The sequence below is a fragment of the Centropristis striata genome, chromosome 18, assembly GCF_030273125.1.
Source record: "Centropristis striata isolate RG_2023a ecotype Rhode Island chromosome 18, C.striata_1.0, whole genome shotgun sequence".
NCBI classification, from domain to species: domain Eukaryota; kingdom Metazoa; phylum Chordata; class Actinopteri; order Perciformes; family Serranidae; genus Centropristis; species Centropristis striata.
This window is the reverse complement of record NC_081534.1, coordinates 17,378,099-17,401,678: the sequence shown is the minus strand read 5'-3', so window position 1 is coordinate 17,401,678 and position 23,580 is coordinate 17,378,099. Positions and strand designations below refer to the sequence as shown.

The following is a 23,580-nucleotide window of genomic DNA, read 5'->3' as shown; positions in this document are numbered from 1 at the left end:
CACCCTTTCTCACGCTACCTGTTATTCATCTGTCTGTTTTCTCTGGTCTGGAAACAAACAATTCAAATTATTTTAAAATAACCTAAGGTAATCCCATCACACTTTCGTAACTAACAGTTCACCTTCTGTACATTTGTCTTGACTTTGCTTTCTTGAGGGTATGATACCATCTGTTCTTTTATTGATATAATTGCTCTCTATCTCAGTTTTTCCTGATTGCTTTTTGCACTTTATTCACTTAAGCCTGTACTTATTTATCATCAGTTCCATTCATTTTTCTCATCTTGTCTCTTGCTTCAGGACAGGCTAAAGTCTGTCCGTCTGCTGTTTTTTTGACTATAGCAGTCATTATCTTTAGAGGTGGGAATCCCAAGAGGCCCCACGATCCGATTTTATCCCGATACTTGAGTCACAATATGATATTATTGCGATATTAAGCATTTTGCAATATGATGAGTATTGCGATACAATATACTGCAAATTAACTGTTTATCTGTATAAATCAAGAAATGTTTAGTCAAATAAGAGAATATTCTCAGTCCATTCATCTCTCTTTATTTCTCCACAATGAGAGTCAACTTGTGGAAACCAAGAAAGCCTATTTTCATTGAGATAGCATGACGTCAGAGGTTACATGACTCCTTGAAGATCACCATGAAGTTTTAAAAAATGCCTAACTTTGTAGCATTATTTCGACACGATATCTCGGACAAAAACAAAAAACGGCGAAAATTCTGATGCTACATAAATGCTAAATATCAATACTTGGTGGCCATGAATCGATATAATACAAAATATTGCAATACGTTGCTGTAATGTTCCCCCCCCCCCCCCCCATATTGTTAGTGTTTCTGCTGTCCCATCATCACTTTTCAATTTTTACATCTTCCTGTCTCCACATGTGAGGTCTTAGTTATGTGTGTGATGGTCCGTTATTTTGACACCCGCTCAGTTTCTCCTCTGTGTTTTGGTTCGCACAGTGGTCTTCTACAGCAGGAAACAGCACTTTGTTAGCGCAACAGTCTAATTGGTGCAGTCACCTAACCTTTCCAGTCCCCGTTCCTCCCCACCAAACACAGCAGGTGGCGGGCTCATGAGCTAATTGTACTCCTATCTCTGCCCAACGGCGAGGCGACAGCAGCTTCAGAAGCGATCACGTCACAGCGCCTTCTTTTTTCTTTTTTTTTTACTGCGACTACGTGCTGTCAGACCACCAACCACGGTCAAGATCTTCAGTTCCCATGAGGTAGAGCACTTCAAATAGTCGTGAGGAGAGGAGAGAAAGTGGAAGAGATGCCCTGCTGGAGGAAAGCAATGATAAAAGGAAAGAGGGAGGGGCAGAAGTCTTTGAACACAAGTGAAGAGCAGGGTGATAAGAACCTAGAGGGTCCTTTGCAGGCCAGTCAATTCAATCAGTTGATTTTCCTCAAAATTTAATGACTGGAATTATTTTTGCCTAAAAGTGTCTGCTATCCAGGAATTCATTATTTCCTGTCGTATTGGAGACCTCAGTTTCTGTGCTGAAGTTTTTTAATGAAATCAAAACTTTCGAGACAGCATTTTCCCCGCAATAAGCATTAATGTATTCACTATATAGTTTTAATTATGTCCTGGGTTGGGTATACACAGGAAATTATTTATGTACATAATCCAGTGTTACTGGTTATAAATTTATCTAATTGGATTTTGCTTCAGTGTTTACTTTTGGCTCTCTGAGCACTATATTAAAGGAGAATGAGTAGGATTTGTCCTTTTTGGTTTGTAAACAACATTCAAAGTTGACCCCTCCTCCCTCTGCTATATTTGCATTATTTTTTGTTATCCATTTTTTGTTGCTTTCTCTTGGATGCGTGCCTAGTCACTACATTTTTAGTATAAAGCACTTACACCCTTTGTGCAGTAGCTTGGAGATACACACCCTGTTCCCAAAGGCTAACACCCAGAAACAGCCCCAAAGAAAATACAGGCACTACATTGTTTTTAAGGAAAATCCTACTCATTCTGCCTTTAAATTAGTGCTTATAAACACTTTCTGCTGCTGTACCTTCACATTAACATCATTGAACGAAACATAGGTTGGTTTTTATTTTGCAGTTACAGGAAAGGTCTCATACTCACAACCCCAAAGCCACTGTGTTCATCCCTTACACCTGGATTAGTATCTAAGAGCCTCTGCACTTTACCCCAATCTTAAGGTCATCTCCCAAGTGTCTTGTAGACACGCAAAAACACAAAAAGCCCTCCCGAATCAATAGCTGATTATCGGGCAACAGCACACAGCGCTCCTAATCAATTTCAATTTCCCTGTTGAGGAGCTTACATATGAATTTCGGATATCCTTTTTCTTGCTTATGATTACAAGGATGTGACTGGTGGTCTATTATTGGATCCCCGGGGTAAGTTATTAGTGATTTGCATGACCTCTGACTCCAGTTGTCTTCACTAATGGCAGCTCTGTCACATCAGTGGAGGTCAGCTGTCAATTGAGTGGTGGACAGTGGCTTTCTAATGTGCACATTACCAATTTGCAGACTCAGGGACATGGTTTATTGGTTTGACTTTGCTTTTCGCATTGTGCTCATTTTCATTACACTCTACTCGCTTTGTTTTGCGTTTTTTTATTGAGTTATCTTGATTTTAATTTGGAGTTGTGTGGACACAGAAGTTCACAAACCGGACCAGCTCGTCTCTGCATGCTGTAGGCTGTTTGTTTCCTCAAATCCGGCTTGTGTCAGCCCTGTGACCAGAGTTCGGATAAACTGTTAAGGATAATGGAAGGATGGATGGCTGGCATGAGGCATGGGAGAGAATAAAAACAATTGTGATTCACGATATTGTCAAGATTGCCATCAAAATAAGCTTAAAACTCTTAAAAGTGCATTAAAATATACTGGAATCACTTTATCCTACATTTTGTTAGAAAAAAAATATTTTTATTGCAGTTCTGCGGGTAGTGCAAGGCAAAATCAATCAATATAAAACTGTCATTCGAGAGCTAGACAGATTTTTCACATCATTCATATCATCATATCATATTCATGATCAACTTATTGTAAGTATATTTTTTATTGTGTTAAAGGTGTATATCGTCCCACCCCTAGCTGTCACTACTCTGTTGTGATTGGCCGTCACCACAAGGTTGACCTGGTCAATGGTCACTCAGTGTGATGTCACATGTTGATAACACACTGATAACGGCCCTTAAAATTGAAGTCAACTCTTGCCTCTCAGCAAGAGGGTCTCCGGTTCGACTCCAGCCCGCGGCTCTTCTGTGTGGAGTTTGCATGTTGTCAGCGAGGGTTCTCACCGGGTACTCGGTTCTCTCACAGTCCAAAAACACGCACTTAGGTTTAATTGATGACTCTTAATTGCCCGTAGGTGTGAATGAGAGTGTGATTGTCTGTCTCTATGTGTCAGCCCTGCGATAGTCTGGTGTCCTGTCCAGGGTGTACCCCGCCTCTCACCCAATGTCAGCCCCCGTGACCCGGGTGTGAATAAGCGGTTAAGGATAATAAATGAATGAAAGGTTTCAGATTTATTTGCATTTGTGATTTGGTTTGGCAATGCCAGGCTAATAACTTTGTCCAGAATCGGTATGTCCACTGATTCTACTCCTGGGAGACACAGAATTGTGAAACAAATTCATGACGTAAAGCATGCTTTTGAACATCAATGCTGTTCCAGTTACCAAACTACTTCCCTCCATTCATCCTCCCACCCACCATTCAAACGGGGAGCTTCACTGACCTTGTGCTGCCAAAAGCAAAAGCCTTTGCAGGATGTGATGGCCTCTCTTTACTTTGTACTCATTTTCTCAAAGAAAATAGCGGCTTACATTGAGTGTTTGAGTAAAGCTTAAATATAAAGACCTACTACCACAGCACAATTACATAAGCATTTAAATAGAAGTGTAAACATGTTTGAGTGCAGAGTACCAGTGTGCTGTAACATACAAGATGAGCTCTTCCATCTCTGAACTCCCACTATTTGTCCCACGGTTTGACAAGCATGTTGTTCTGCCAAATGAGCAGCAGAGAAAAAAACTATCTGAACTATCTACTCTGTCTGCCAGTCCCATACATACACATAAATACAACACAAAAAAATCAGTTCTTTAATCTCTCCAGAAGGGTGCTGCCCTCCTAACAGGAAGAGGAGTGTCAGTGATAACCTGGGGCACAGGAAGTGACTTCACTGGATGTGGTCTATTTGGGAGAATTACAGAGGAATGCTGCTGCGATATTGATTTTTGTCTGACACTGTACATGGAGGTAGAACATGTGGATTAAATGGGATTGAATGCATCTTAAACTATTCACCTGGGGAATAGCCTTAAGCTGCACTGTGGTAGATAGGTCTACTTGTGAAATTCTCTGCTCTCTGAAATGCTCTGGGTGTGTTTGTGTATTTGTGTTTATGTGGCCACGTTTGTGTGTGTTCACCCTGGTGTTCATTTGCTCTGTTTGTGATCCTGCGATATGGCTGCCCAACTTTATTTAGACTGTATGGCCTCTACTCCCTCTTGACATCATTTGAGGAAGTCAAACTGTTCTGCTTCTACCTCGTCTCTTTCAGCTGTTGCTCTTTGACTCTTAACATTTTCCTTTTTCGCAGCCCTCTTTCTATTTTTTTTCTTTTTAAGTCAAAGTGGTTTTTAGTGAGACAAGGTTAGCTGCAGTCGAGGATTGATCCATTACATTTAAGATATTTCTACTCTTCTCCTGTTTGTTGCTGTTGTCCAAATTGTTCTTTTTGAGTAGTGTCAATTCTGTTTTTACTTTAAAAAAATAATAAATAAATGACATGATTAATCCACTTTTGCAGTTTTATGAACAGAGTGTTTTAATTTATTATTCTACTCCTGGTAAACTGAAGTGTCGTGGCCTCAACCTTCAGGGCTTCCCCTTGTTATAATTTTCTAATAGAAAAATGGATCACACACAACCTGAATTAGCTGTTAAAGATGTATGTACTTAAAACAGGAAAAAAACAAACTTTTTCAGCCACTTTAAAGATGTTTGTGCATTTGGAGTCCTGTTTCTCTCCAATATTCACTTTCTTTTTAGCTCAGGTTTTGTCTCCACCAGCTCTTGAGGGAAATATCTGGTTAACCGCTAAATGCTCCAATATGTTCACCAGCTTGTCGCTAACTTGCTGTCTGCTGTTTGGTGCTGAGCAGGTAGGGTACTGTGGGTTTATCAAGAGATTTGTGTTTACTGAAAACAGCTGCCTCCTTTGACTGGAATGAAGTTGAGAGCAGTTAGAATAAAAATTAGAACGTTACTAAGATGCTTAAAGACACCACCATTCTCTGTGGCTTTCTTTCACATTACACATCAACATTTGATCCATTTTTCAAGGAATAGTTTGGATTTATTGTTGTATGAGGTACTTATTCGTAGTGAGTGCATTACATACAGTAAATGGGGCTCAGTACACCCATAGTTTGGACAAGCAGGCAGGAGTACAGAAGCTAAGCAATGTAGTGCTGTGGTGCAGAAAAATTTTTAATTTTAGCCACCTAAAAAAAGCTAAACACTCATCAGCGCCACCAGACTCCATTGACAAAAACAACATTTTACCTGACAAATCACAGGAGTTGCCGGTCTACTACTGCTTCCTTGATTGGTTAGATAGGTTGTGTTATTGTGTGACTTTGATGAATGTGAATTAACCTTTTTTAAGACAACAAAGTCGCACAGCAATAGACACAAACTAACTAATCGAGGCAGCAGTAAACGAGCAACTCCCATGCTCTACGGGGTAAAATTATTGTTTTTGTCACTGGAGTTTGGTGGCTTTATAGACGGCATAGATGAAGGCTTCAGTTCCCTGTCAAAGCATGTATTGTAGATGTTGCATACACTTACCGGTAATATAATATTCATTTTTGTAGGTGGGCCTTTTTTTAGGTCTCTGTTGTTTCTCCATGCCAACTGCCATCTGCTGTAATGTACTGGCCATGGATAAATACCGCATACAAGCCCACTTCAAAAAATCCAATCTATTCCCTTCATGTAAGAATATTGACTGGTGCAGCTTTAAAGGTTTGCGTAAATGGCTGCCCTCTGTCGTGTTTGAAGGCCAGAAAGGCTGAGTCAATCACAACAAAACTCACGCAACATGTGGTCTCTGCAGACGGAAAAGTAGAGCAACCAAAGCCAGAATGGAGAGGACAGAAAGAACAGGCTTTTGACTCTGCTGACCTGTACTTAATGTTACGCTCCGATGTTTGAAAAAATGTCCCTTCACTCTGTGTTATCTGTATTTTAGAGTGTGTAAATCTTTCCAATGAAATGCCTTAACCTTTTCTGTCCTGCTTCGATCTTCACTGGAATAATAGACCACTTACCCTCCAAAAATGTTTTCTTTTATTATTTATTTTTCATGTTTTTTTCCCTGCTCTTCTCTTGGTTTGAGTGTTGATCCTCAGCTGTTGTCCTCACTGCCTCTCTTCTCAATCAGTCAACTTTTCTCTCCTCTCGTCTTTTTTCCTGAGGGATTGGAAGCGTTACATTCTTACCCCTGTAATGGTCCTAATCCGCTTAGTTTAGTAATCTAGCCCAACATTAACCCCCGCATCTCCTGCCTTAAGCTCCATATATGTGTGTGTCTTATTAAGCGCCTTTTTTTGTGAATGACAGTCAAGGAGTTGCTTGCAAAAAGTCAGAGTATCAAATACATGTACCCTTGATGAGCCAAAATTGTCAAACATGTCTCACAAAAAGGTTGTTTCATCTCTTTTTTTTCTCCTAATCTCATCTTCCACTCAATGTTGAATTAGTTACGCGCATCAAATGTGCCAATTCCCACCAGTTAATTTCACATCCTTCGCTGGAAAGCCCTCAAATAATATATATTTGTCGGCATACATCAAAAATGCAGTTTAAGGGCCTCGAGTATGTAAATATTTTTAATTAGCTAAGCGCACTTCAAAGTCTTTTCTCTTATGAATATGCAACATTGCATTGTACCTTTCCTTTTTTTCTCACTCGACAGCCATCTGTCTGCGTGTCTTTGATGCACACCACATGTCTCCCCGGCTGTTCAAAATGCCAATGCAGACTCGCATACAAACAGTCGCACAAACACTTCCACATACAGGTTTTATATATGGGGATGCATAGGAATTTAATGCTTTCATCTCTTTAACATAGCCCTATAGACCACAGCCCGGTCCCCAAGCTTCTCCAAACAATGTTATTTATAGCGAAATTTAAAGCGTTTAGCCTTTGTTCTATAGTCGCGCTCGCATAATGCAGTCCTCTGCAGGCTGACGTTATTCAAATTATGGGATCTGAACTGTAACAGGCTTCAGTAGTTCTTGGAGTTGAAATTTAAATAAGAGCTGTCAAGGAAAGTTCTGTACATTGATTAAAATGCATGAATAATGTTTTCTGTGAGGAAGATTATATCTGCTCTGCCCTGACACCCAGCCACCCCATCGCCATAAACTTCCTTCTTTTTTTTTTAAAACTTGTTTAACAAAATAGCATTTCCTGTGAGCTAAACCAGTAGAAAGTTCCACTTGTGGAGTCTTCTGTCTGCACTTTCTTTCTTTTAACCTTCTCAGACCCCCTTTTTCCTTTAATTCTGTCTTTTTGCACTCGCACTTTGCCCATTTTCATCACTTCCATCTCTTCCTGTTTGAATACTAATCCCTATTTTTCTGCTAAATTCCATATGCAGTTCTGTCTTTTCCACGAAGCTCTCCTCTCTCTACCATGCTCTCTGCCCGTACAGGCCTCAGGAAGTGGGTGTGTAGTGTGTCGAGTTAGTTTAAGGGGGGGGGAGAGAGGTAGAGAGAGGAGGGGAAAGGGAGGATACTGATCAAAATAATAAACAGCTGTGTGAAGGAGTGAGGCTAGTGGCCAGAGAGAACGAGAGCAACAGAGGAAGAGGAGAGCCTGGGTGTTCGTGTGACCCCCTGAGGGAACTACAAGCCAAAGAAGAAATGTAACTTTTTAAGATGTTACCTCGTCCCGGGAGGGGGCAGAACAAAACAGGATGACAAACCGATCAACTTCTCAGGAGGTAGAGAGAAGATAATCGGCAGAGCTCCGACTCAAAGAGGCCAGCGAGTCAGACTCCCTACCCAGGATCGAGAGTCTTGAGGCAGCTCCCTGCTAACACGTGGCTCCAGAAAAAGAAGAAGGCATTCTTTGACTAAGTGGCCCAGTCATGGCAGTGATTAGGAGGGTGTGATAGAGCGAGACCAGACCGGGGCTGGAGACCCGAGGGGCGGGTATTGAGGCAGACACTGAAGGGACTCTGTCTCTTTGAGCCCCTTACCTTTCACTCAGGGGAACGAAAGAGCTAACCATGTGCTTCTTTGTGCTGCCGTGTCTCCTCTTGAAGTGTGTAGACTTGTGTGACTGGCAGGAATAGAGTGCTTTTTATCAGAGTAATTGAGAGCAAATGCCCCAGCCCTGCCCTGGGTTGGACGGCCGGACATCGTGTAAACAGCTTCCCTCATGCCCAGAGGGGAAGTGGAGGAAAGGAAACATAGCAGAATTATAGGAGAGAGTCAGACCTTTCCTCGGCCGTTTGGAGGTTTTCATCAGCCGTGCCGTCCCTCAAGACACAAACCGTTATCTCCACTTTGCAGACCTCCACCCAAGATTTGTTGGATTTCCCTTCCAGTTTTAGTGCCCCATTCCAGCCCAGAGGAACTCAGCTGTCAGCCTCCAGCCTCTACTTTGTCAAACCTCCAGTGGCACCAATCGTCCCGTTAATCCCAGTCCCAGCTCTGAAGCATGACTGCAGGGTAGCTGTCACACCCCTTCTCAGCTTGGCTGCCTTTCTCAAGAGGATGCTTCGAACATGTGGCGTGATTGGGCGAGCACACGCACCGCCATGCACGCAAAAGTGCCGCCGAGGGGGGTGTGAAGTGTGTAAATTGCCTGTTTTGGGACCCGAATTTGACCCTCTTGCCTTTGGATTTTTTACAAGAGCTGGGTTTCTCTGTCGTTGGATTCAAGTTTGTTCATACTTTGGATTTAGTATTGATCCGAGCCCTGACCTTGAAGATGTTTTGACCATAACCAGTGGAGGACTTACCTACCTGTGCTGACTCCTTGCCAACCTTCCACCTGTATGACAGTAGAGAACATGTAGGCACTGAAGGGAGCAGGGGGAGTCCTTGCACACGCTCCAATATGATTGGCTTGAACTTCAGCTTGCAGGAGCTGCTCAGAAAGCTTGAACAGGTATATAAATACTTCCTTTAGGATGCATTTTTGATGACAGCCTGGTCTTGGTCTCCCAGTCTTTTTAAAACATCATGAATGCAAACACGGTCACCGTTTATTCTTCATCTCCCCTTGTGTTTGTAGTTGTGGACCTAATGTAGTCAGCTTTATGAGGTCTGAGCAGTCATTACTGGACTCATTAAAATGGAATAATCGGTTCTGGCCTGCTTTGCTAGTTATTAGAGAGCGCTACCATGCAGAGAGAGAATTAGTATAGAATGAGACCCAGAGCATTGAATTAAGCCTAATTTGTCAAAGCAAACCTTTACACTAATTGTGTTATTAAAAGCTGAAGACAAACATGGCTTAACCCAATGAGGGTCATCGTTGTTTGTCAGTGTAAAATACTTATTTTGGACAAAATTATCATCAAAAAGACAATGTGTTTGCATGCATTTACTTCAGCCACAGCTCAGCTATGTGTTTAATGGCTTTATCCTTCATAAAGCTCTAAGTAGCAATTGAAACTTCAGTTACCATGGGAGAGCCTGTCACATCCTATCTGCGCTCCAACCAGCCCACAGCCAACAAATCTTTATCACTCATTACAGTGTGCATGAGATTCAGACCCCATTAACCTTTCTGATGCCTTCCTACACACACACACACACACACACACACACAGGTCGGAGAAGTAGTGGTTCAGTTGAGTCAGTAGCTGTCTGTTTGTGTTATGCATGTATGCATGCTTTTATTTTTATGTTTGTATATCTGGCGTGCTCACAAATTTAAGCCACTTGCTTCCATAAATGCAGACAGCTGTCTTCACTACAGCCTAAAGCTAAAAGCTCACTTGTCTGTGCATGGAAATGTATGGAAGTTAAGGAGCAAAATCAGAGATCCATTGCCGGGACTGAAAACCCCACATTGAGTTAATTTCTATCAATAATCCATAAATAAAACATGGAACAGTGGTTCGTGTATGTGTGTGTCAAAGAGCAGGAGACAGAAAGTGATCCATCACCACACTTAAGCGCTCCAGGATACACACTGACACACATAAACCACTGGCTCAAAGTAGTCTTTCAGTGGGTAAAATGAAATTTAAAGGGAGCTTTGTAAATGAATATGTGTGTGTGTCTCTGTGTGCCCACACAGTCTGTGCCTTCTGTGTGTGAGTGTGTGTGCAGTCAGTATTACCTCCAGTGAAAGTAGAAGTGCTAAAGAAATAGAAAAGGGAAGCACTTGGGTAATGACTTGAAACACAGCCAGCTGGCTTAGTGACAAAATGACTGTCTTTCACTCTTTGTCTGTCCCTAAGTCTTTCCTCTTCTATATGTCTGTCTTTCTCTCTTCTCTCTCTCTCTTTCTCTCTCTCTTCTTTCTATCTACCCCCCCCACCCCCCCCCACACACACACACACACACTTTCACTCTCATCTATGACCTTTAAGAGGCATTTGATTTGTGTCAAAAAGCCAGCGGGTGATTATCCTTGCAGATCACAGTGGAGGGATTTGCTTCAGCCTTTGTGAAATGGCTATTGGCATTCAGTAAATTGCAGCACTGAGCCACAGATGACTGTGGTAATTGATAGTTGTTTTGTGTGTAGGCTGGTTTTACTGTAGCTATTTTTTTTCAGACCACAGTTTACAGAGTAGCTGTGCAGTGGTCGCATATTGTCTCCCATACATGCCACATTATCCTCAATCCCAGTTGGTGGGTATGTTTATGAGAATGTTTTTTTTCCTCCTTTATTGTATTTTCCTCGCTGTTGTATATCATGTACATTAGTATGTGTGAGGACTTTTTCCAGACAAATTGGGTATACTGTATCCAGCATACAGACAATTTTAACTTGGCCCTTTTCTCACAAGAACTAAAGACAATAATTGTTGTGTTCTTCACACGTGCGCCTGATTAGAGCGTGCAGGACACACCGTGGATTACACCGCAGTCACATAGTCAGTTTATCATTTTATCATAACAAACAGAGTCTCTCGACATTACTTGAAATTGAACGACAGATTTAGCTTGTAAAAGACTAAAGGATCATGTGCATGATGATGCACCAGCTGCATGATAGAAACGGCATTAGCACGCCCACTGATGGCTGTTAAGTCTCTGGGATCTATCTGACTTTATTCAGACTTTCAACGAGGGAACTGGACATTTGTATTCTAACATAAAGCTAGCTCCGGGTAATTTCTTCTTTTGAAAATTGTTTTTTTTTTTTTCAGAAAGAACTCAGAGATACAAAATGTCCACATACATAAAAAATAAACAATAAATACATGACACATAAAATAAAACTTTTTTTTTACATTCACTGCTATTCTAAAGCAGCTGAAACCCTGAGAGAACCATCACAGTATCTCCATGAATAACAACAGTCTCCCAATCAAGAACTTGGTACACGCAGTTGATGATCTTCAAGATATTTTTCTGGGTAATTTCTAAATAAATTCAGGGTTGCAGTGCATGAAAAGGGGCTTTAAACTTTTGTTTAAATTACAGATTACTGAAAGCTGCTTACACTTAATAACCTATTTCTGTAATTAATTTATTTTCATAGTGCAGAACCAGAAGAAAACAGCCCAGCAACATTCATTTCATTTTCCTAGATAAGGCAGTTTTATAGTTATTGTAAAAAGAAAAGGTTCATTGCATACAGTAATTTCCCATCGGTGAGGCACCAATGAGGAGGATACACAAACAACAACTGAGGCGCTGAAGATGGGTCATTTCACACGCAATGACCAGAATATATTCTTCATTACTATACTATTGTAGACTATAGGTCTCATTATACTCCTCTTATCTATACTCATTTTGTCCCATTTGCAAATCTGTCTCAGTGCTGCAGGCAGTGTTACACTCATCCATATGGTATTGGAGTCTTTCCTTTATCTGCAGTTCAAATGGGCTGAACTGAGGGGAGTCCCACTAGAGAGAGGGAGAGAGAGAGAGGAGAAAATGGAGCAGTTTTACACATCTAAAAATAAAACATTTGACAGGATCCTCTTCTTGCGTCATCCCCCCTTGTGGTTCTACCCTCACACACAAACACTCACACATACCCTTTGAGATGTGGTTGTGTAATAGAGCTGCCTTGTTAAGGACACTCACACATTGGAAAATTGTACTTTGTCACAGTATTGAATGGAGTGGCCTCTCGCAGCCGTACACACACATAATTAGAATATTTTGGAAATGCATTGCATTACATTAGTATTGCATATTGTATCCCAGCATACAATTAGCAGCCACTTGCTTTGGTGTTGCCCTGGTACAACCTAAAGGCAGCATTAGTATGGAAGCAGACATTGCCGAGGGACTTGCTCCTGGTTGGAGTGGGCCTTCATCAGTGAAAGGGTAGAAGTTAAAATCTTTTTACTCAGAGTCAAAAAATACCTTGAGGACATTTGATAAAAACTTGGCTGCCCTCTGGAAATGTTGTGTTTGCTACGCTGTGAATTCCCTCAAGAGTAAAATCCAATGTTCATGAATAATCAGCTGTGACAGCCTTGAAGACTCTGACGTCCAATTTTGGGTGATTTTGTTATGAGCTTGCTTTACTAGCAGTCTTTGACTGTGAATTTGCACTGTAGTGTAGTTTGAGGAAACGGTAACAGTTTTTCTCTATCTTTGTTTGTGTAGGACATCCAGGCTGAGATTGATGCCCACAATGACATCTACAAGAGTGTGGATGGGAACAAGTCGAAGATGGTCAAGGCTCTGGGCAGCTCAGAGGAAGCCGTGTTCCTCCAACACAGACTGGACGACATGAACCAACGCTGGAGCGACCTGAAGGCCAAATCGGCCAACATCCGGTCAGTAAAACTTATCATCTCTTACTTAACATCTCATACTGACAAATAGATCCATTTGTTTGCTGTAGTTTTTATGCTCATGCGGCTCAGATTACACTTGTCCGCTCTTTTGCTGCTCTCAACTCAGGAATAAAAATAACATCATGGCCGTCTCTGCCTCAGTTTTAGCATTTGAATCAACCGTTGATTTGCACATTGCAGAATTGTGTAATTCCAGTGACGTGTCTTCACATTAAATAAGAAAACACAATGACAAAAAAGAAAGCTCAAGAGCTCAACGTTGCAAACACTGAATCCAGTCTGAAACGTCAAGCACTGAATTGACAAGACGGCATGAATAAATAGAAAAGAACAGAACAAGTAGATTCAAGGCCGTTACACTCTGTCAGCGCACAAAAATCTTGTACTCTGTTTAACTCATAATATATCCGCCTTACTGTTAACTAGGGCAGTCATTCCTCTCAGCTCATGAAAAGAAAACATAGTCCTGTTCATGCTGGACTCACGTGTCTTGGATTCATGGAAACCACATGAGATGTACAGCATGTCGTGGAATATTCATATGTTTCGTCTCAGCTGTTCAGATACAGTAGCTCCTGTGTTCCACATTCCCACCATGGAGAATAAGGATGAAATACAGCCCCAAAAGGACACGAGAGCCGCTACAGTGGCACATAAACTTATGAGGACAGAGACAATGCCGCGTCAGCCACAACCTTGGCATAAATAAATAAGATTGCCGATGCAGAGGGTGAAGAAAGTGAAGCTGGAAGTGAAGTTGACAGGGCCAGATGGAGATGTTCAAAGACAAAGAGGAGGAGGAGGAAGGATGGAGAGGAGCAGCAGAGGAGCACAACAAAGCTTCAGGGGCAGGGGGAAGGGTTAGAGAGGTTGAAGAGACACTGGGGAGAATTTATAAAAAAACATATATGCAGGGACAGATTCTACGCTGGAAAGCGTTCAGGGGGCAAGGTCAAGCATTGCAGACGTAATAGGCTGTACATGTTCCACAGAAAGTCAAGTGAGAGAAAAAAAGACAGTGAGAAATCAGCCTGTGTGTGTGTGGGAGGTAGGGTACCATGCGTGTTGATTGTATACAGCCCATTATGCCTTAATTGCAGTACATGTGTAATTATGGCTAACTCGGTGAGAGGCAATAGGAGGTCTCTGTACACAGTGTTCAGATACATTATGCCTAGAAGAGAGGAGAAAAACAAAAGTGCTTATCAACACATGTTGCACGCTTGCTTCCACCCACACAATTAGCAGCCGACTGTGTTGTTCAATCTACTCAAGAAGGGCAGCACCTTCTCTTTCTGTGGCCAGCAATCAGGTTTTTACAGGTTTGTTGTTGATTTTATCTTTTATGTTTTAATAGGCTATGAACCTTTTTAATTAATCCTTTTACTAAAAATAAAATAATAAATGTGGCTTTACAAATGTGTTTCTAAAGCCGGGATCAGAACACAGTTTTCCTAAACACAAATAGAAAATAGATTTCGAAATCGGGTTTCATCACGAACATAAGGAGAAACACAGATGTTCTTCTTTCTAATTTCAAACATGGACACACAAATAGATTTGAAAAATATAATGGCATGACACTGACTACGGGATATCATCACTGACGGGAATGACATGCAGAAACAAAAAAAGAACGATAACTTGCTGTAACAATGATTTGCAGTGGGGAAAAAAAGTGAAAGCAGAGCGATAAACAAGTCTAGATTAGGAAATGGTTCTGGATCGCGATCAGTATGGGTTGTCTATGGGCTAGAAGGTTTACCATTGCTTGCTTTTCTGACTTAATCATCTAGATTTCAAATCCTCAAAATCCTGTTTGAAATGATCGGGGCAGCTCTGATGAGTCAGCTGTATTCTTAGCCCTGCTTTATATGTTGCTGGATTTGTCAGTACATGCTATGTATCTATATGTTTCAACACTCAGACCTTAAAATGCACGCAGTTTAATAATAGTTCAAGCGCATGGTGTGTTTTGGCAGAGCCCATCTGGAGGCGAGTGCTGAGCGCTGGTCTCGTCTGCTGGGCCTCCTGGAGGAGCTGTGGAGGTGGATCTGCCTGAAGGATGAGGAGCTGGCCAAGCAGATGCCCATCGGAGGAGATGTCCCCACACTGCTGCAACAGCAGAACCATTGCACGGTACGTTCTGTCGCCACAGGCACTGTTCCCGCAACGCTGTACAAGATTTATCATACCATACCATACTGCTGTCTTTAAGTTTCCACAGAGTTGAGTTTTTGAGTTTTTCACAGAAGAAAAAAAAAATGTTGGTTTATAACCATTCTATAAGCTCTATACATTAAGTATTAACCCTCTGAACTGAACTGGTAGGGTTTAATGGCATATTTTCTAACCACCAAAATAACACCATTTATAATAGACTGACACTGTGAAAAACTGAATTATTGTTGCCCAAACAGTTTGCTCTAACCAGATGGTGTTAAAAAACCCCATTAAAATCTGCGCCCCTCAGTGCAACAGGGAAGCCATGAATGACTTGGCTGAGACCAGCAGTCATGAGACAAAAGTTAAAAACAACTTCTACAGAACTGCAGGCTGTTTATACGGAGCACAGAGGACAAGAGAATATGAAATTAGAAATAGTTCAACACGTATAGCATGTAGAACCCCTATTTTTCCCATTATTGGTAACACTTATATCCTATTACTACCCATGATTTCCATAAATTTACAGTGAGTAAAATCACAGTGGCAAAAAAAGTTCTTGAACTGCTTGAGGGTTAAGCATGTTATCTACAGTAAAAACATTAATGGCCAGACTTTAATACACTAATAGGATGTCTTAACTTATTCCGCCTCATTCAACTTTACTTAAAGACTCTTTGGTGTGTACGAACTGTGACATCTCCTTGACCCTCCTGTCAATTTCCGCTCCTGCGAGGATGTAGAAGTTTACCATTTCTATTAATCCCTGGAGTTTCCTAACCATCTTCAACCTGAGCGGAGTTCTAATTAGCCCAATAAACAAAAACACCTGAGTGGATATTCAGGGCCTGTAAGTCAAAGCTAACTTGGATTGAGAATTTAATTGAGCGTCATGTTGGTAACATGACCACCACCACTACAGGCAGGTGGAACTAATGACGTTAAAAATGGCTGTGATCTATTTAAGTGTTGCAGTAAGCCCTGACATGTAGAGTGAGCCAGCAGGCACATTACCTTCAAACTGAAGCAGTTAAATCGAATCAAGCCGTAATTCACCTCGTTATTTATACCTATGCTTTCTTACTGTGATGAAAATATGAAAATGTCTTTATATATAGACTGTGTAGTAGCTGCTATCGACATGAATGGGAATCAACCTGCTTTCAGGTTAGACCGAGCAGAACAACACTAGATAAGCATATTCTAGATAAGACTCTTCTTGCATGCTTAACTTAATGTTACAGATCTAAATTGATAACCCGGGAAGCTGCAAAGTGTTTTAGTGATGGTGTAAGTATTTATATACATTCATATACTGTATTCAGTGTCTACACTCCTGCTGAAACAGTCTGAGGGACTGAAACCACAGGAAGATACTGTTATTGTAAAAAGAAGTAGCGGTAATCACCCTGACATTGTTGAGCATCGGTCTGGTCAGCACAGTGGCTATAATAAGTGCAGCTTAACTACAGATTGCAGCAGTCAAGCATAACCACAGCATGATGTTTTGTCTCCACAGTTAATAGAAAGCAATGTTATTATGGTCACTCAACAGCCAAGATGCACAGAACTCACTCTGTGCATTTAAAGACCAATATCAGAACCGTTACCACGCAATCAGTGTTGTTGTTCCTTCTATTTCATTCCTAGAAATGTTATTTATCACCTTTATACCACACTGTATCATCTATTCTAACAAGCGATCGATAGCTTCGTTGAGCTGACCCGTTCACACCTTTGTCATCACTGCTATTTGTCATCCGTGTTCCCCACTGTATTATTTATTGTAACCAGTGGTTATTGTGATAGTGCATCAGCGTGTAATTGCTTTCAGATAGATGACTCACCCTGTGGCTACTGTTTACTCTGAGTCCGCCGGCCGCCACTACTGTTGATGTCGCTCTTGACATCGTAATGCGTTTCACCACACTATTATTTTGTTCTCCCAAAATGCCTTGAGAGTAAACATGTGCTGTTGTGCGTGGGTGCACACACACTGAGACAGATCAACAGACACACACACATTCATTGATTACACATGTGTGAGGGAGTATGTGATGCTCACTGCACCTATGTTTATCAAAAGCACTATTGCATCTGGGGAGCCTGTATCTCTCTATGTGCGTCTATTTAAATGTTGAGCACGGTTTTACTACAGTAGGCAAACAGTTACGAAGCATAACTGCATTTTTAATGTAATTAAATTAAATTTTCTTATTATATTTTTACTAGATACAAGACTAATGAGGCAGTAATGCACACAGAGACGCAATCAGTTTCTAAAAAAAGCTTGATACTGATACATGGAAGGAGAAGAAGCAGGAATAAAGAAACAATTGAATAAAAAGGGAAAGATGAAAGAGGTTCGACTTGTGCCTATGATCAATAAGTAACAACCAAAATACAAAGGCACACTGCTTTGCACAAATCAAAAAGACTTCAATAAATAGGCTTAGTCACAGTCTTCTTCAGGGCATGTGACACACCAAACCTCCTCCCTTCCGGTCTCATGTCTTTGGATCCACGGAGCACCTGCATCTGTGAAATGGCACTCCTCAGCATTTGTTCTCTCTATAAAAGTTTATAAACTTTAGAATTTATAAACCTTGTCCTCACCTTCAATAAAGAACCAGACAACTAAAGCATCAGTATTAGCCGGATGTGAATCCTTGCAGCCTTTTAATTTAGAAGACGAAATATTGAGAATGGCAGATAACTGATCAGCTGTAGAGGCAGAGTGCGGCTCTTTGCATCGACAGGAAATCAATTTCTTGGCAGCTGTACTGCCTGCTAAGTATATTCTTTTACTGATTTAATGGAGGATCATCATTCAAAAGCAGATTACGTGAAAGAATAGTTTTCCCCAAGTGCATTACTGAGATATTATATTATTAAAAATGGGATTATGGGAAGAAAGACACGTTAACCTAGTTTGAACTTTTGAACTTAGTTTGAGTTTACAGACTCTTTTATTAATTTTAATTTATTTAACACAAAGTATAATGAAATTACCTAGAAGACATTACATGGTGGGGATGCTTATAATGATAATACAATTGTATATACATAATGTTCCTTTCATAATCCTGTTTCTTAATCCTAACATTAGACAAAAAAAAGTAGTAGATGTAAATAGACATAGTATAGACATAAAAACAATAATAAAGACATAAAAAAAATAATGTAAGAAGAAAATTTGAATAAAAAAACACAATAATAATAATCATCGTCATAATAAGCATCATAATAATGATAATAAGAGAAAAAAAGGGGGATAATAATAAAACTACTAACCACGACTACTAACATTTTAAGGGTTGCAAGTAAGAACAAGTTACAACCAACAAATAAAGTCCAGATCAACAGACTTTTATTATTATTTTTTTTTTTTACAGAAGATTAATTAAGTTAGCAACCACATGAATATAAATTAATACAAATAAATATCTTCTGTGCAAGCAAATATATCAGTTTAGGTATCTTTCTGCTTAATTACCTATTTTTAAAACGTTGTCAGTACACTGCAAAAAAAGAAAAGTTGGGTGAACTCAAAGTTTCAAGGCATAAAACTTCGATAACATTTTAAGTTGGACAATTAAACTAAATATTTTAAGTTTTGTTTTTGAGTTTGCTCAACTCTGAATTCAGATTTTTGTCAACTCAACTGTAAGTTGTACTAACTTACAATTTTACATTGTAATAACTTTTAATCCTTACTTCTGCTAACTTCTGCAATGTGCTGAATTGGCACGATTGTAACGCCACTATGAAATGTCAGCTAATGTTGCGACCACAATTTTGAGTTAGCATTGATACGCTAATGGCTACTCTTGTCGCTGTAATAAGCAGCGCCGCGAGCATCAGTTAGCCGCTAGCTTTCGATAATGACCAAATTTCACCGCTTTCCAGCATTTCAAAACAAAGAAATAAGAGTTAGCAGAACTATTGTCCCTAGTTGTGAACCTCAACTTAAAGATATAAGTAACAACAACTCACCAACTTGTTTTTGAGCAGACAACTGGCTTGCTTTGTTGTGCTAAATTACATTATTGCCCTAAATGTCAATAATTTATATTTCCAAGTTTTACCAACTTAAATCACTGTTTTAGGCCGAAAAATACAAGTTGGCTTTTTTGCAGTGTATAGGCTGTTGTTACAGTATGTAAGTTAATGTATAGTTGACGGTTTTAACAATCAATGGCACTGTTATTTTGCAGGTTTTAAGATTAAGATTGTATAGTTATCACATATTATAATCTTAATGCTTTATCTCATAATATTAGTGCTTTGTCCTTGTTTCAGTACCTTTTTCTTGTTATTGGGTCTTAAATGAGTATTTTTTAGCCATTAGCCTCTTCAACATTATGTATTGCTTTTCACTGATTGGCTACAAGAAGAGAAAAAAGTCATTTTCTGCTACAATAATTTGTGTAGACTTTACGCCAAAGTAGCTAAGATGAACCTTACGTCTCTGTGGTGCAGCCAAACATCAACTTTGCTATCAAACTAACTACCAAGTCTGGACTTTCCATCCTAATTTAAGAGAAAAGTTAGGTATATCTGGTTCAACAGGCTGTGGGAATCAAGGACACTCTATCTGGGTTTCAGTTCTGTCTCTGTTTTGAGCTAAGAGGCGACGAACAACTGTCCAGGTTAATCAAAATTTATCCTCTGAGGTCTGAGATGATGTTGAGACACGTTCTGTGTCTTGTTCTCAGCACCAAACGGAGAACTGAGACAGGCTTCAACCCAGCAGATCAGACAAGGTCCATTAGATAAGGAATGGGCCCGAGCGCACACAATAACCACAGGAGAATACAATCTTCTTGCATCTCTACTTTCACCTTCCTTTTTCTCATTACCCTCTCCCTGCTCCTCTGTCTCGTTTTCTCCTCTGTGGTGTCTGTCCTCCTGTTGGTCTCCTTTCTTTGCAGCCTTTCTTTCTCTCCCTCTATCCTCTCCATTCCCTTGTTCGTCGTCCAGGTCTTCAGCTTTGAGAATCCTGGAATAGGAAGTAACAGAACATGGGGAGTTGAAGGCTCACTTTTCATTTTGGCAACGTTATATTTTTCCCTTCGCTTCCTTCTCCTCCGTATTCTTAATAGATTGGCCTGGAGGTCTTGCCGACCATGAGAGGGATGAGGGGGCTGAGAAGCACAAAGAGCTGGGGCTTTGAACACGTCATGCTCTATTACTTGCTTACACCGACACACACGCACACACATGCAATTCCCCTGTGCTTACGTATACATACACACACACTTCTGTCATTTGGCGGTACACACCAGCTACTCTGTCAGTTTGATGGGTGAAATGTGTTAAGCTATATGGAAATTGGTATCTATGAGGTAGGGAGGGCTTAGAGGGGCTAAGTGGAAAAACCTGTCTTTCCCCCTCTTTTTTTTTTCTGGGAGACTTGGAGAGATAAAAGAGGGAGGCTAAGCCACTTAGCTCAACAGAGAGCAACGGATATTGCTGTTATTAAAGAATCAGAGGGAAGAAAAATATGAGAGAGCAGTGGTCCGAACAGTGGAAGAAAGTGATGGACAGGGAGCGGCAAACAGAGACAAATTAAGTGCTAAATAAAAGAGGAGGAAAGCAGACAGAAAGAGGGTTAAATGTGGAAGAACGGAAGTCATTAGAGGTAGAAATATGGTTCACTTACACCTGGCTGTTGTCAGGATATTCAGTTTCCAACACAACTGAGGAATTTACAAAGTGTGTGTGCGTGCAAGTGTGTGTGTGTGTGTGTGTGTGTGTGTGTGTGTGTGTGAGTGTGAGGGGAGGGGTATTATCCTGTCTTACTTGAGTGACTTCTTGCACCCTCCTCTGTGTATTGATCTGTGTCGGTGTTTTTCCCTGCTAAAATGGCCATAATAGCCTTTATTAATCGCACATTTAATTATCCAATAAAAGGCCTCCGTCAGCATCCAGCTGATTAAACTCATCAATCTCCTCTATTAAATTAACAGCTTCAAAGATCAGGAACAAGGGACCGAGTGCTTGTGGGCATTTTTTTAACAAGTGTTATCGTTCTGCAACAGTTGGATTTTTGTCCACATTGTAAGGACCGTGCAGTCTTTAACAAAGAGTGAATAAAATATGATGACAAATAGGCAAAGTGGGATTCTTTTTAAATTTAAATTTATTCAACTCAGTTTCCTTAGACATCTCAATAAGCTTAAGCAGGTCACAATTACCCAGTGTAAAGTGAGGTGAGGAGGGTCTAATAATCCGCTACAGGACCCATCTTAATCATTGTGCCTGCATGATTGATTAGCACCATTTGCACCTGAACGGACAGGTCGTAAAGGGAGGATAAAATGGATTAAAGCGCTGTGCTGGACTTTACCTTATCTCTTGGGAAAAGAAGGAATGTTTTTAGCTCACAATTGCTTCGCTTTGACTAACTTTTAATTGTTTTTGTCTGCTTCGTTTGCATTTGTTGGCAGACTGGTGTCCTGACAGACTGTTGCCCTGATGGCTCAATACAGTTTTGTTCCAGTTCAGTAAAGTGTGTGGCTTGCTAAATGTTGCAGCTTTGCTCAATATAGTGGAATATATCTACACTACAGTGTCATAGCATAAAACATTTAAGCTATTGTATTCATATTTTTATAATAACAATGGCTCAAATATCTTTTTGTATGTGAAAGGTGTTGTTCGCTGTGAACCCACAGATAATTAGAATAAGGCTTGGAGATCACAGACGTTCCTGTTTCCCAAGTTGGGAAGTCGTTGTTACAACTTCGGTGTGTTCATGAGCTTTACCTTGTTATATGGAAACAGCATGGATGCTATAAGAAAGCTTTGATAGCTGTTACCAGACTTTGCATGGCAACAAAGAGCAAAGAACAACAGATCAGGTGAACCATGCACTGTATACTAAGATTTTTTTTTTTGAGTTGTTGTTTCACCTTGAGGGGGCGTTCATGTACACTTTCCCAGTTAGGAACAATCTTTACTGATTAATCCGACATCACATGAATGCAGCACAAATTCTGTATCTCGCTATGTTAAAAGTAAAAAAAAAATTTTTTTTTTAAATCGTATCCACCCCACGATTCGGATCCACTGTGAAATTGAAGTTTCTTAAAAATCGTGCCAGTAGTTTCTTCGTTAAAGGTATGTCCTCCATGGTGGAGGAATATTGCCCGACTTGAAAGTACCTTTCAGCTCTATGAACCATTTTAGTGTCTTTCAGCCTATTGTTTTGGTTTTACATCTACAACTTTACTGTTTTGCTTCACTCACACCAGCGTCATTTCCAGTAATAGTATGCAGCTAGCAAAATATTTTGTAAAACCAACTGTATACTGCCTGCCTGTTTGCACCAAGTAACACACAATTCACAAACTATTGTGGGACATTTGGCAGCTAAAGAGACACATATTGACATGAATGAATAGCTACCATGCAGAATGAGTGGACCACACAGTAGCAATAGTGATCTCTTGTAAAAGAGATTTTTATTCCTCAGTGGGACTTACTGGTAACATAAATGTTAAATAAATAAATATTAATCAGTAAAAATAGTTGGGATGACTGACTATATGAAAGTTTCCCGGTGTTTTTTGTCCAGAAGCAATAGAGTGGACTAAATGGTTGCAGCGGCAGTGAAATAACATTGTAAAATAAACTCATACATATTTAAACTAAATTAAAAAGTAACTACATTGTGTTAGAAACTGTGTTTGCATTATTATTTAACTGTGCTTTACTATTTTATCAGCTGCAAAGCAGTCTGACATGTGGGTGTGCTGGTATTTTACTTATTTAAATGTTGTTAAAGCTGTAAGCAGTGGATTAGCAGGGCATGTCAGAGAGGAGGCTTTCATACCACAACAAGCTATCGGTAGCTTTGAGCTATTCCAAGACAACAGTGGGTGTTGGGGGCAAAGGAGCAATTAAATGTTCAGCCTATGTCACTCTGAGGCTGTGTATAGTATGCATAATCAAAATCTAATTAAACAAACGTACGCCTCCACCAAAAATACCTAAAAATACTTATTTTTATTTGCAAGGGAAAAATAAGAAGTCGTCAGTTTCTTGAGAAATTGAATATGAGTGAAACCTTATTTTGAAGGCTCCTTGAGTCCCAGTCAGATGCTTTTCTGATGTTGACAGCTGGTATATTGTAGTGGCCCTTTTGGGAGGCTTATTTTCCTCCTGGAAGAAGATGAGGGGCACGGTAATATTGCAGAGAGGCTGAGATAGCAGGGTTTTGAGAGGGGGGAAAGAGGGATGTTTGGCAGAGCTCTGAAAGTAGCCGTGTTGTGCTGTTATCTTATCTCTGCCACAGCACAGGGCACACCGTGATAAGAGTTTGCTGTGTTACTACAGCCACACACAAACACAGACCTGGACGCA

At 40.4% G+C, this 23,580-nt stretch overlaps 1 protein-coding gene across 5 annotated transcripts in view; it reads left to right on the top strand.

Annotated features, from left to right (window-relative positions):
* The window catches only part of utrn (utrophin), a 221,199-nt gene that overhangs the window by 117,782 nt on the left and 79,837 nt on the right, over window positions 1–23,580 (top strand). For all 5 annotated transcript variants that reach the window (XM_059357172.1, XM_059357174.1, XM_059357170.1 and 2 more), the window contains 2 exons: window positions 12,851–13,023; window positions 15,027–15,183. In XM_059357172.1, coding sequence (XP_059213155.1) covers window positions 12,851–13,023; window positions 15,027–15,183 — 330 coding nt within the window. The remainder of the gene's footprint in view (window positions 1–12,850; window positions 13,024–15,026; window positions 15,184–23,580) is intronic.